The sequence below is a fragment of the Phoenix dactylifera genome, chromosome 17 (assembly GCF_009389715.1).
Source record: "Phoenix dactylifera cultivar Barhee BC4 chromosome 17, palm_55x_up_171113_PBpolish2nd_filt_p, whole genome shotgun sequence".
NCBI classification, from domain to species: domain Eukaryota; kingdom Viridiplantae; phylum Streptophyta; class Magnoliopsida; order Arecales; family Arecaceae; genus Phoenix; species Phoenix dactylifera.
Window position 1 is genome coordinate 13,162,976 of NC_052408.1, and position 14,220 is coordinate 13,177,195.

A 14,220-nucleotide genomic window follows, 5' to 3' on the forward strand; every position below is an offset into this window, starting at 1 on the left:
TTTTTAGTTGTTAGGAGGGGTAAAATAGTCGTTTTTTTTCTGGTTCCGGTTCAGTTCCATCAAACCTGGAACCTTAACTGAACCATATTCCTCAAAGTTTCGGTTCGGTTAAGAATCGTGAGACACGGTTTCGATTCCGGTTCGGTTCTTTCCGGTTCGGTTCTTTCCAGTTCGGTTTTCCGGTTAGAACCGGACCGTGATCAGGTCCACCCAAAGGTGGCAAACAGAACATCTATTTATTATTAATAATATTGGGCCGGGCCTAAGCATGTGCGATCACAAGTTTGGGCCCAGCACCGGCTTAGGATATTTTTGGGTTGGGGCTCCGTCTTGGAGCTCAAGTTAATAGAATCGCATTCGAGATCGTTCCGGCATGTGGATAAGATTGCCAACGTATGCCCTTTCGTCCACTAACCAAAAAAATTCTAAACATTGGAGGAAGTTGGTCATTGACAGCCTCAGCCTCAGCCTCTTCCTCTTAACCAAAAAAAAAAGAGAGAAAAGAATACTTCTCTCACCTACAACGTTTCGCATCTCTTCGAGCTCCCTCTTTTTCCCTTCGCTTGAGGTACCGTACAAACAAAGATCGCAAAAACTTGGGAATGAAATGGCTTTGAGAGATACTCTCCTCTGCCCGAAATTTCGGACTCCGAATCCATTCCATTCCGCCCGAAACAGCCGAAATGCCAGCCGGAACCTTGTGGTGAGCGGCTGAGCGCTACCGCTGCCGCGCCCCGGACTCGTCGGCGGCGTCCCCAGAACGCGGAGGGAGAGTTCTTCGTTGGTAAGAACCAAAAGCTCTAGTTCTCTTTTTTAAAAATCTCACAATCAGGAACGTTTGATGTTCTTGCGATGATTGTGATTGGAGTTTGATTGATTTTTTCTAAAACGTAGTTTTCTTTTATTTTTGATTCTTATTCATCTATCTGCAGATCACCGGTGTATTGATTGCGATGCCTGCCGTTGGATGGCTCCGGTAAGTGGTTTCACCTGCTGAGTTAGTCGCGATGTTTGCGTTTGAAAAATGTGAGGGTGTTTGGAAGGCTGAAATCACTTGTTTTTGTAATCTGTCCGAATTTTTTTGAAGGAAATCTTTACTCGGATCGATGAACAATCTGCAGTGATTAAGCAGCCGAGCTGCGAGGAGGAAAGGATCAAGGCTCTGCAGGTGATCAAATGTTACTAAATGCACTATTTAACGATTTAAACGCTTAAATTATGGAAAAGAATGAGGTAAGTTTCCTTTGCATAGCCAGGAATTTGGCAATGAATCGTAGAGGGCCGGCTTCAGGTTCTGAACTAATTGGAAAGAAAGAATTAAAGTTTTGATGCAAAGTGATGTTATATCAACGACATGCCAAGTTATGGTTAGTGCTAAGCTCATCATTATGAAAAGGAAAATGGTCATTTGCTGCATCAACGCATGACGTGAGATCATTTCCTTCAATGTTGCTCCATCTTTTTAGGCCAAACCATAAAATGGCAATTTTATTAATTCGAGATTAAGGAGATATTTATTGATTGGCCACATGTTTGTTTTATAAGGTTAAAGCTGTTTTGCATGCTTCACATTTGAAAGGATCTGGAATGTGAATCCAAATTACAATTACACCCTCATTATGTGTTTTCTCCTGCTTTTTGCATCACTGAACAAAGGTTAAGAATAAGACTGCTTTTTGTCGTATGACATATCAGTATTGTGCGGAATATCAAAATCTGTGGCATATAGACCTTACGCTTTTTCCACCATATGTTGGTCTAAGGTTAGCAGTAAAAGTTTTAGAAACTATATCTTCTTTTTTCTGGTCCCTCAAAGATTTGTTTGGTTTTAGTTCTATTATATCTTACTTAATAATTAATTTTAAAATTAAACTTCCTCTGCTAAGGTTATATGAATCAAGCTCATGATAATTGTGTTGTCATCCAAGCAGAGCGATTTAAGCTCTTGCTAGAAGATCAAGATTCATATAGTAGAGATCACACTGGACACTCGGGGATGTTCAGTTGTATCATTGCATAAAATATAGCAAGGTATATCAACAAAGGATGATACACTCATGTAAGTAGTAATGTTGTTTTCTCTAATCCTTCTATTCTGTTGCAGGCACTGCTTTCCTGTCCAACGAGCTCCATACATACTGAGAAACCTACAAAGAAGATTCTAGAAGTGCAGAAAATGTTTCCTCTTCCAGTAGATGAGCAGACACTTCCAGTATATTGCTTCTAATTCATTCTTTTTCTTTTTCATCAACTAATTGATTTCAAACTATGCCGTTGTTTGAATTATGAATCTATAGGGTGTGCTTAGTTTGCCCTTAATTTCTAAGTCCTGTTTCCAAGCAACTAGGATTGCAGGTTGCCTAATCTGTACTTGCAGGTTTGCTATTACACCCAAATTCAGATAGGTCCACTGTAGACCAAGGCTGTTCTCAAGATTGCACATTGATCAACAACTCAAGATCTGGCCTGGATGCAGTGGAGACTTCTTTCTGCTGACTTATCATGCAAATAGCTAATTATGTGTTTTCCTGCTAGATTAGAATGAAAACTAGAAGACGCATCTCATATATGTTTATGCATTTGATGCTTTATGTGGTTTTCAAATTGGTCTTTGCTCCAACACTAGCTTAACGCTTACTTATCTAAGCCACATTATACAGAAATGGCAATTGGAGCATTTTCTTCTTTGGATGTAAAGTTGGAGTGAGTGTGGCTTGAAAAAATTCATTCATCATTTCAACAATCACAACATCAAATATATCTGATTCCAGTTATTAAACTGTAGTTTCCATTCCACACTGTCAAGATATATGCATTTGGAAAAGGCAGCTTGTACCTTATTGCAACTCTTACTAATCAGCACACACTTTAACCGCTTATAAATTGGAATGACAATTATGTAATGACCTATAGGGAAGCAGGTTAAAAGACACTCGGATGTTGTCTCCATATTGATTCTGATATTTTCCTTTCGATTATGGTGTATCATGTTTAGGCAGCAACTTCATACTTCAGAACTTACTCATATATAGATTCTGTTTCCAGGGTGTTTATCATTGCGGTTATCATTCTGAGTCATCTTATGGAGCAACTTCCTATCTCGTCACTCACCCTGATGGGAACATAATTGTTGATAGGTAAATTCCAACATCATTAGGTAATCCAGGATGTAGGAAGCCATGTAATGGTAGTTAGAGTTGTATAGGATCTCTTAATGCACAGCAGAAATTGAGCATTACATCACAAAAGCAAAAATTGAGTTATATGTATGTATGCATGCATGAATGTCTGTATGCATGTCTATATGCATGCATGCATGTATGTGTGCATGTCTATATGCATGCATGCATGCATGTGTGTATGTCTATATTCATTCATGCATGCATGTATGTATGTATGCAAGTATGTATCTATGCATGCATGCATGTATGTGTGACAAGCAATAATTTAGGTCAACTTTTTTATGGCTATTGTAGAAGCCAAAATTTGCATTTGCTTAATATTTGAAGCCAACATCTGTTATACCGGTACTAAGCCCCGGACTGGTTGCTTGGCGGCACGGGTTGGCATATAAATGAGAAGTTCAAGACACTTGATAAAAGCAAGAAGATATAACAAGAATGACAATTTAATTAGAGCTCCTCTTTTGATAAACTTGAAGCACTCTCTTGAAGGAAAAGGGAAAAAATATATTATGCTTTTGAAATTTCATTTGATTTGAAAATTTAAGTTTAAAATACTACCATGCAATTTGCTTGCCATTTAAATGCAATTTGTATACCTGTATGATTAAGACAATAAAAAAAGACATCGCGACTATTATAATACCCTTGACCTGTTATTTTTGCCAAGGCTAGTAAATTAATTACACAGGATTATATGATAAAGCTAACTTGTGCAATGTGCAACCTAACAAAACCAAGTCTTTCTGGAACAGCTTCGCTCGGATGCATCTATCGGTCCATTCTTCATAAAACTGACAATCAGATGTCAATTGAGAACAACTACTTATATTGTTAGACGCCACTTATTTGCAGTTCTGTGGTAGTGTATAATCTAGGTTAATTGTCTTACGGCTTCTTTTTTCATTTTTGAACTTTTGAAAATGTGTCACTCCAAGGGATGCCTCACTGTTATCATGCTAAATATTTTCAAAAAAAGAACTTCTGAAAGTGATTTAAGAAATCAAAATCATAAAGCATGCCGTTTTCTCGTACTAATAAGCTGATTATAGGGCATCATGTTTTGCAGCCCAAGATTTATGGAGATATTGGTACGTAACATTGAGAAACTTGGAGGAGCACGCTACATGTTTTTGACTCATAAGTATGATAATGGAAGCCTAACATTATTAACTGAGTTTTACTCTTTGGGAAGGGGGAAGTTTACCAGCCAATTTTCTTGAACAGGGATGATGTAGGAGATCATGAAAAGTGGGCCAAGCGACTGAGGTGTGAAAGAATTCTCCATTCAGGAGATGTAAGACTCATGCTTTATCATCTTCATCTTTTACATATTCAATATTTGCTAAATTCTTGGGTATGATTGCATCAAACTGTGATTTGTGTTTTAGCTACTATCTAGAATAAAGGACGCGCGACTTGTTTTTGGTGATACAGGAGGCTGGTTAGAATTGATTAAAATTTATTAGTAAAGAAAAATAATGGACAACCTCCTGGAGGAAGAATGAAAACCAGAAAAAGCCTGAAAAAGCATAAACAAAAGAAAAATACAGTGAAAATAAATGCTTTATGCATGGGATATTGTGAAAAACATTTTCAGAATTTTGAAGACCACCCTGTCAAGTCAATTAGGGATAGAGTCATTAACCTTCAATTGTAGTAAATATTTGCTTGCTGTATATACTGCAAATCGGGGAAATTTAGTGGGTTTTTAAAGGATAAGTGGCTAGGAAGTTAGAAATCATGCAAGGTCAGGGATGAAGTGTTGTCATCATAGGTACCACGTAGTTTTGGAAGATTAAGCTTCCTTGGAAGAAAAGGTTACAGTTCTAAAATGTCAACTCATACATGAAAGGTATTAACGACACATGCTTTCGCAAAGCCATCTTTATCTTCTCTCTGTATTATCAACAGATGCTTCTACTACATACAAAATGGATAAAAAAAAATGCAATACCATCTAGGATCATTCAGAATGGTTGTCATGAGTGCCATTAGAAGGAAGTTTACCTATGAAAAGGTAATTGAGGCCACTTTTGTTTAAAGAGCTTCAGTTGCCTCCTCTGACGAACGGGGCATGTCCAGAACTCAGAAATTTTGAAACTCGTTCCATTGAATTACATAGTAGACATTAGAATAATTCAGGTTGGAATTCAAGCCATACATGATTTGTTGAATGTGAAGCCTCCATGTACATGATTTAGTTTTCTGACCTGCCAATATCCTGCAATTTCACCAGGTGGAGGGCCATACTGCAGATGTGGAGATGCAACTTTATGGAGATGGTCCATGGAGCATTGGTACTGATTTCGACCTCATCCACACTCCAGGCCATACTGAAGTAAGAAAATATTTTGATTTTCAGACGCAGACAGAATATGGATGTTGCAAAGGAAAAAAGGATTGATTAGTTGAGAAAATCAGACTTTTATTGCAAATTGAATATTCTTTTTTCTTTAAATTGGAAAGTATACAGTTAATGCGTCAAGGAAGCAATAAATCTACAAAGAAGCACCAAATAAATGGGGCATCTGTGGACCCCAAAATCTGGGTTTGACTTACCAGAAAGTAGGAAAATATATTTTTTCCATTTTGGGGGATCTGGACTAAACATTATGAACCCTTTAGAGAAATACTCATTTTGGAAATTCTGTTAGATTATAAATACTAATGCATGGTCAAGGATGCGCATGCCAACCCATATAAACAGACAGAAGTGTTTATTGCAGATATGGTTTTTCATATTAATACTATTTAGGGACTCAATGATTTATTTTACAGAAAACAATGGTTAGGATATGCTACCTGGAGTTGGCAACATATGAGCATGCAGATACTTATGCATGGATGTGCTATTAAATTTCATGATATTTCTATCTAACTTGTTTGTGTGCATGCATGCCTATATTTTGGCAATCCAGCTTGTTGTAGTACAAATTTGTTAGGAGTCACAGAGCTGTTCCAAATTGATTAGATATTCATGCGGAATGTGGCTGTGATTATCTATACTAAAAGATATCATGAGCAAATATATACATACTTGAGTCTTTCCTAAATCAATGTATTAATGTCCAAACATTTGGATCCCATTTAGAAATTGTTTGTGTGACATCCTTGAAATATAGTGTTAGGTTTAAGTCTAACAATTTAGCCTTGTAGGGTAACATTTTAAGCTATGGTGATCTTATTACTTTTAGAAGGATTGTTGTCATGGCTCCTTAAGAATGCTGCTTTCCCAACCTTATTGGCACGGTTCAGTCTGCTTGTACTACAAGCCACTAAAGGTTCTGTTCACTGGAGATCATCTTGCCAAATCTCGAGACACTGAACTGACTTTTCATGAGATATATAACAGGCAATCCGGTACCTCTACTGGACTTCATTATTTTGTCATCTCTCTCTTGTTAATCAAAGATTGAAATGTGAATTTGCAGTTAGCTTGCAACTCAAGAGCATCAGGAAGTTATTGGAGCTGGACTTTCAGTGGATTCTACCTGGTGGGTATTCTCCTCTTGTTAAGAAGTTCAGTTAGGGTCCTCGAAGGCAATGAGGTCTTTCTAGATTTCGTCAAATTCTAACATGTTCTTGGACAAGAAATGTGGTAATTGAGGACCGCAACAACCTTTTGCTTGATTTCTATAAACTTGCTCCATTCTCTCCTTTGCTGCTTATCTTTTTAACTTCTACACTCATTATATTTTTATTAGCTAAAATGAGCTTCTTCCAGGTCATGGGCGGAGGATAAAGTTTCGTGACAACCAAGAGAAGAATTCAGTTTTGGAAGCTTTCTTGACCAGTAAAGAGCCAGAATATGCCTAACAGGAAAGGCTGCTTTTATGGGGTTCGCAAGGGTAATGTGATCTGATCTATATGGAAGGCAGATATGGGAAGATGGCATGCAAAGTTGCAAAGGCGGTCGAAGCTGTCAGAATAAAGGCCTTTACCAGAATAAGTCTTCAAATACATGTTGCATGCATGAACTACACACGAAACATGTATGTCATATGAATCTCTCAGAAGTTTGGTTTTTCTTGCCGTGCGAATTTTGAAATTTTCGATGCTCTGAACTGAAAGGCAATCCAGCTAAACAAGAAACAGAACTTTCAAATGATGTACCATATGGTGCCAGTAAATCTGTATTGCTAAATATGTATCCACAAAATTATGTGCGCAAGCATGTCGCAAACTGATTTGTTTCAAGGACTGATAATTTGTCTACCTTAACTGAGTGCACCACACTGCCCAATATGGTCGGGTTGAATGTGTTCAGTAACAATTCACCATTATGATATTTCATTCGTGAGGAACTAACCAGTCTAATTGATTTCAAGAGTTGCCTGGGGTAGGTGAGTAGGTCAAACAATATTCTCACAGAAGGGTAGCACGAAGAACAGGGTCTTTTGTGCAAAGTTTACTGTGGACGACCACGTTCACATTGCTGAAGATAAGGACGCATATTGAAAAGGGCCCCGTCCACTTTGTACATTCTTGTTGAAGTGATTAGATGTAAACAATAATAATATAAGATTTAGTTGAAGATGCACATTGTTGCTTTATATATTTCTTCTGTAACCTCCACCATCACTATTTTAATATTGGAATGAGGATATTAGTGATACTTCTGCAGCAGAATCCAAAATTCACCTCTTTTGACCTTGCAAACCTACGTAAAATTTCAGAAAATGATCGGCACCCTTTAGATCTCTCCCATAATGGTTCGCAGTTCATAGTATAATATATCTCAAAAGCAATTTTTTTTTTTTCAGAGCTTTCTCAGTCCCATGATTCAATTGGTTGCACAAAAGTGCCTAAAAAATAAGGAGGAAACTTGTTATCTAACATTAGCTTCCCTTGGAAAAAATGTTCCTTACCCAGCAACCACACGATCGATAGAATTGAAGGCAACAAAAAATTACACATTTAAAGAAGAATTGTCGTTTATTACTTGCAAACAATGCTACCAAGCACGCCTTCTCAATATATTAAACTGATGATAATATCATGCAGACTAAGAAGAGACCAAAACACAAACTCAAATAGAACTTGGGAGTAAAATTAACAACGATCTTTAAGACTTGTAAACAGTCATTGCTCACAATTTTTTCTCAAAAAAAATCATTGGTCACAATTCCTTGTTGCTCCTACAGACATTAATATGAGACCTTGTCATTTCCTCAGCATACTTGGCTACCATTAGTATACCACTGCAGTTGATTGTGCACAGTTTGATGGCATCATTTCAAGATTTTCTTCATTGTTTGAATAACCTGCTGTGTTTGTATCAGCTTCCCGCCGGTTTGTTATTTCACCATCAATTAAGAAGTGACATGTGATTATGTTGTAGAAACATTCCCTGTTATAACATAGTAGGGTTGAAAAGGCATCCAAAGATCGAATCAAATGACAATTAACTTTTACATTTATGAACAGTTGAAATATTCTATATCTATGACAGGTAAAAAAAAATCCATAAAGACGCTTAAAAACTTGTAGCTTCTTTACTGAGGATATAACATCCTGTCTTCGATTCAGACACTTTCAGTGGACATGCAAGAATTCCAGGGAACCATGGGCCTCTGATTGAGATAGCCTTGTCAATATATGCCCTCCATTAATAAGCCCAACAAACTGAAAACCAAGTGCCTTTCTTATAAAAGCACAGAAAATTCATACTTGATTTTCGTATTACTTGTAAATCCACTCACTGGAACGACCACCAGATTCGTCCATATCTATAAAAATGCTTACCGCCTGTGGGGATCAACAAGTGAAAAGCTTTATGAGGAACGGAGGCTAAAATTAAATCGATAACTTTGACTATGTCTCAAACAAAGGACCACAGATACAGGAATTTAATTCTTGTTTGTTCAACAATTGACAGATGTGATGCAAGGAAACATTGCACAAACTAAGAAAATTATATAAACATCAAGGTATGCTACAGTTTAACTATAAATTGTACAAAGGCTATTGATTCTTATGGATGAAATGTAACCATCCAGCCCTCTCCCAATGAACTTGGATCAGCCTTCATGGATCCTCATTCACCAAGCATTTCTATTTAGGGCTACCTTTGAGAGGGACATCATAACATTCTCAAATATTGAATCTGGAAACATTTTATGGTTAGATATGCATTCTACAACTAGTTTTCAACCTAATACCACCCTCCACCCTTTTCATCTGGGCTGGGGACCAGCATTAACATAGTCCGGGCAAAGGGAAAACTAAAGCCACATATTTTGGCGGCACTGGACATTTGTCAGGGCCTACAGCAAAACATATCCTCATAGCAGGACATTATATATGTGCTGCCATGGAAGACAAATACAAGATTAAAAATGATCTCCATTCAGTTCACAGGGCATGCTAATCAAACAAGGTTTGATCGTTATGGCATCAGACTGAGTCATGGTGATTTTGTACATATTCACAGCTTAAGTTTGAAAGATGGGAAAACTAAAACTTGTTATGAATTTGTTAAAAAATGTCCTCAAAATAATGCATATAGAAAATCAAAAATCAATAAACTTTCTCTTCTCAAAAAGCAATCAATCAACTTTCTTCAAATACGAGCAATCACAGCAAATCTTCAATAAAATTACAACCTTCTAGAGAAATCAATAGATTTTAAATTGCTACAGGTGATCATAAATTTGAGGAATTATAAGGACTCTGAACTCCAACATGCCAGGTTTGAAATTAATACTTCTTAAGTAGAAAAGTTTCTTCCATGTACTTAATGATGCAATGCAGGCAGAAACTGGGCGAGAAAGTAATTATCTTAGGCAGCTTAAGGATATACTTTTCCTATTCGGGGCCGTTCCTTCAATTTTGCAAGACTATTTCGAATGTGTGCGACAGCTCCCCAGCATTTCAGTGTGTTTGCTACATCATCAAGCCTCAGCAGATACTCTTCTTCAGTCAAGGGAAAGGATCTCTAGAACAGAAATTAAGAAACAATATGAGAACGCACACACGCACACACGTGCGCGCGCAGAGAGAGAGAGAGAGAGAGAGAGAGAGAGAAGCCATTGCCATAGATCTATAGCATTATAAATTTAAAAGTCAGTAGCGAGTTTATGAAACAATTATCCTTTTGCTACATAGATAAGTTCTTGAATATGAAGGACTAATAAATCATTCAAATGGCATTAACAATAAATCAAAAATCAACTTATGCCAAATATAGGTGCCATTTTGGAAACCAGAAGTGACCATCAACATCTCAACCTAGGTGGTCCTCGTCATATGTGCTTCCTGGCTTACAAGTTACATGTGTGTGTCCACATGGTGTAGCATAACCAACAAGCATTGTCCCGGTCATTTGGAAGTGGCGCATGTGTTGCAACTTAAAATCATTTTTAAAACTATAGATGACAGTTCAATATCCAATATGTTCAATATGTTCTGCCACCAGAAATCCTCTGAAACCAAAATTCTGATCACATCGCAACAATCACAGAGAGAGTGAGAGAGAATATTAAGGCACACACATTCTCTGGGTGTCTCCTGAGATATATCCTGTCATTTTTCAAAATGCACGTTTACATTGATTGCATAAGTTGTAATCTTTCATCAGCCTCTAATATATAATGGAAACAGGTTATATTTCATTTGAATTTCTTTAGATTCTGCTATAAAGCTCAGAGAATGTTAACTGCAACAGCAAAATAAGCACATGGTTGCATGGCGATGCAACAGAAAACTGGTATCGCAAGCAAAAACAAGATGTCATAGCACGCATGTAGGACAACACAAGCATGATTTGAACACCATTATTTAAGCAATCTACACTAGAGGAATAGTTAGATATAATATTTATAAAGAATAATCCATTAGGCAGCACATGCCATAAAAATTGGACAGTCAGCATCTAAATGGCCGATTATTTTCCGATGTTTTTATTTGCTTGTGCAGGCCATTACACATTGTAACCAAATGATGCTCAAATAAATAAATAGTATGGTCTACAACAATACAATAACCTGCTCCATGTACTTCCACATGACATTCATTGCCAACAAGTTTCTTCCCATGAATTCCTGTATCACATAAGTAAATTTGACAATGTCATCTGAGGAAAGAAGAAAGTTACTAATCAAATCAAATTGTTTGAATGACTAGATTTATTTACATTAATATGAACTTAGAAATATAATGTCCCGTGCCAACAGGGGTTGGAGCAAAATTTTTGGTACCCATCTCCACAACAGAGAGGTCCCAGGATTAAACCAGGGTGGTGGCATTTCCCACCACATTTCTCAAAGAATGTCAGTGGTTTGAATCCACTTATAAGCCGGCTTTTTTTTCCCAAAGGACAAATAGCTGAGAACGAGCTGGATGAGGGAAGAAATGGAAGTGAATGTAAGAGGCCTGGAGGAAAATTTCCAAAAAGTGGTGGTTCTTGTTACCAAACTGAATTTGATAACTGGTATTTTGGTGACTGATCTGATTGCCCTGGTAGACATGATGAGCTAAACATGCAATAGAAGTTGATATTTCTATAGAATTTGAAAACAACATAATAAAGACTAACTCATGCTTTAGAATAGTCTCAGTATGCATGATATCATTATATTGTCAGTAAAGTGAAAATCATGGGAAGGACAAAGCTTACAAAATGCACTCAAGAAAAACCGGGAACCTAAGGAACACCTTTATGCTATAAGTTGTCAGGATATAGTTTGGCTATATAAAAAGAAAAAAAGCATTGCATGTGCACGGATGTACACCCATATAGAATTTACAAAGTGCCTCCAATTAGAAATGTTACAGGATACAGAGATTGGTAAACCAGGTTCAACTGGTGTGGTACACCATCTCAGTGCCCAATATTATCCGATGATGCACATGGTTAACCACTCAATTAACAAACTAAAAAAAGTGCTGTGATATCTTATGATCTTTCAAGACGATGTAATCAAGTAGAGAGTTATATAGAATCATGGTCATGCTTTCCAGCAGGTGACAATGTTGGCAGACTAAATCATGCATTATCAATAGTAAGCAACTATAACTTTGTCAGATATGTAATCTCCACAATCAACTCTATAATTTATAGAAGAAGCCACAAATAAGACCTTTTTTATTAGTTGGACATCATATGATCTACCGTACTTTTTCCTGATAAGAGTTGCAAGATCTATGCCACTAAAAGTTGAATCATCTTTTCCAACAATTCGTTCCAAATCTTCACGAGATAACCCACCACTCACCTGCATGAATAGAACTTATTTAGCATATTACTACTGTTGCTTAAATGCATTATAACCACATCACGAGCAAAATATGTTACTATCTGAATATGACATGCTCTAGAAACTCAACAAAGATCAAAAGATGTTCCTACATTCCTCCAGCAACTAATAAAATATAAACATAATAGGAAAAGGAAATAAGAAATAATAAGCATTACAGAATTACTAAATGTCTCAAAACTCAACGGCATCCAAAAATTATAAGCATAACTTCACAAGTATAATTCTGCGAAGTACCTCTTCTTCTTCTTCTCCACTCTCCTCGTCCTTACTTTCATCTCCATCACTGCTTGATTCTGCATCATCACTGACAGCTCTAACAAAAACCTGTCTAGGGTGTGGGGTTCTTTTATGGTAACTGGTAAAGTATTGATCCTGAGCAGACAATGTTTGTCCATGAGGGAACTCTACACTCAAAAACCTCAAGCATTGTACCTTAATAGATCTGCTCTTTAAAGAACTCTTGTAGATTTGCCATGGTAATTTTCTAGGGTGGCTTGACAGGACACTTGTCATATCCTGCAAGCAAACAACTTATTATTCCACAAAGAAGTTACAAGAATATAGCAAAGGCTGCATTAACTTGTCGCTATGACCTCCAGGATTATCACAGTACTATTAAGAAATCTTCCCTAATTAAGCAAGGAAAACTATTGATTATTTGAAGTACAGATATAGCAATAAATGTCCAAACAAAATAAATAAAAACACTTTCCTGTTAGCTCATGATTGTCATATATACACATCAAAGTTGAAAAGTTTAATAAAGACTAATATGCGAATCAATAATTAGTAATAGACTGAATTTAATGCAATTACCACATCAAACAATAACAACAATATCAACAGAAAAGAAAGGCCGGATCCTCGATATTGATTCGGATGGACGTAAAGGCTCTTGAAACATTGTTTAACAGAGTTCTTTCATTGCGGAAAGGTACAAAATAACGGGTAAATAACGGACTGACAGAAAACACGACGCTAGTTCAATGAGTTCGATTATTTTATGCCATCCAATAAAGTAAAAGGCCACTTATTGGGAAGTCCAATCATTCACAGAAAGACCAAGACAAATTTTTAAGGACTTTCCATTCGTCAGATGGTTAATACTTAACACCAACTCATGATTTTCTATAAGGTTGAAATCGTGTTGAAAGTTAATTAGATGATTGAAGGGGCATTAAATTCAACAATTCAAAATAAAAATTCAAGTTACTCGACTAAATGAATTTAAGTCGACCAAACACAAATCTTCAATTAACTTCATCTTAAATTAACTTTATCATACCCTAAAATAAATCTCTGCCACTGATTAATAGGTAGGCAAATAAGTGATTTAAAAGAAGAAATCCAAGCTCGATGATTTAGAAGAAACAATCCAAGCTCGAATTCAAGAAGAATATCCAAGATTCTAAGCAGAATAACAAGGAGCTCAATAAAACCAGGAATATATCAACCTTAGTACAATATAAAGCAAAAGAAAGGAGGAGAGGGAGAAAGGTGGGACCTTTAAGAGAGCATATAAAGATCGAAGGCAGAAGGATTTCCGATGACGCCTGAAACCCCTAACTGGAAGGCGAAAGCTAGCTGAGATGGCGAGCTCGGGGGTTGGCGTCGGGATAAAGCACGAGGGCCTCATTTCTCCTCGGCGATTAATCGGGACACCCACGCTTTTTTTTTCTTTTGAAATCTTCGGAAATTTGGGAACGGGTGGCTAGGAAAGAGAGACAGAGAAACGAGGAGAGCGAGTGGCGCGAATATTTCCGTTGGACGGTCCG

At 37.0% G+C, this 14,220-nt stretch overlaps 2 protein-coding genes across 11 annotated transcripts; one reads left to right on the forward strand and one right to left on the reverse strand.

The window, feature by feature from the left end:
* The first annotated feature begins 334 nt into the window (after positions 1-334).
* LOC103718713 lies at positions 335-7,406 on the forward strand. 5 transcript variants are annotated; one of them, XM_017845335.3, is made up of 12 exons: positions 422-784; positions 933-976; positions 1,088-1,168; positions 1,253-1,367; positions 2,105-2,212; positions 3,046-3,137; positions 4,252-4,326; positions 4,410-4,479; positions 5,422-5,523; positions 6,434-6,545; positions 6,617-6,679; positions 6,910-7,406. In XM_017845335.3, the coding sequence occupies exons 4-12, from the start codon at positions 1,329-1,331 to the stop codon at positions 6,999-7,001; spliced, it is 753 nt and encodes a 250-aa protein (XP_017700824.1). In that variant the 5' UTR covers positions 422-784; positions 933-976; positions 1,088-1,168; positions 1,253-1,328; the 3' UTR covers positions 7,002-7,406. The 5 variants fall into 5 exon arrangements, 4 of the variants coding, with proteins under 4 accessions (XP_038971024.1, XP_017700822.1, XP_017700824.1 ...); XM_026808766.2 differs by having other exon boundaries at positions 1,257-1,367; XR_005506704.1 differs by lacking the exon at positions 1,253-1,367 and having other exon boundaries at positions 335-784; positions 6,617-6,783.
* A 792-nt stretch (positions 7,407-8,198) lies between these two features.
* Positions 8,199-14,120, reverse strand: LOC103717197. 6 transcript variants are annotated; one of them, XM_026808755.2, is made up of 7 exons: positions 13,950-14,108; positions 12,680-12,961; positions 12,266-12,400; positions 11,171-11,227; positions 9,988-10,122; positions 8,931-8,933; positions 8,199-8,535 (listed from the first exon to the last, which is right to left on the reverse strand). In XM_026808755.2, the coding sequence occupies exons 1-7, from the start codon at positions 14,079-14,081 to the stop codon at positions 8,494-8,496; spliced, it is 786 nt and encodes a 261-aa protein (XP_026664556.1). In that variant the 5' UTR covers positions 14,082-14,108; the 3' UTR covers positions 8,199-8,493. The 6 variants fall into 6 exon arrangements, with proteins under 6 accessions (XP_026664556.1, XP_026664564.1, XP_026664560.1 ...); XM_008805502.4 differs by having other exon boundaries at positions 8,233-8,933; positions 12,680-12,769; positions 12,878-12,961; positions 13,950-14,099; XM_026808763.2 differs by lacking the exon at positions 9,988-10,122 and having other exon boundaries at positions 13,950-14,120.
* Positions 14,121-14,220: the final 100 nt, after the last annotated feature.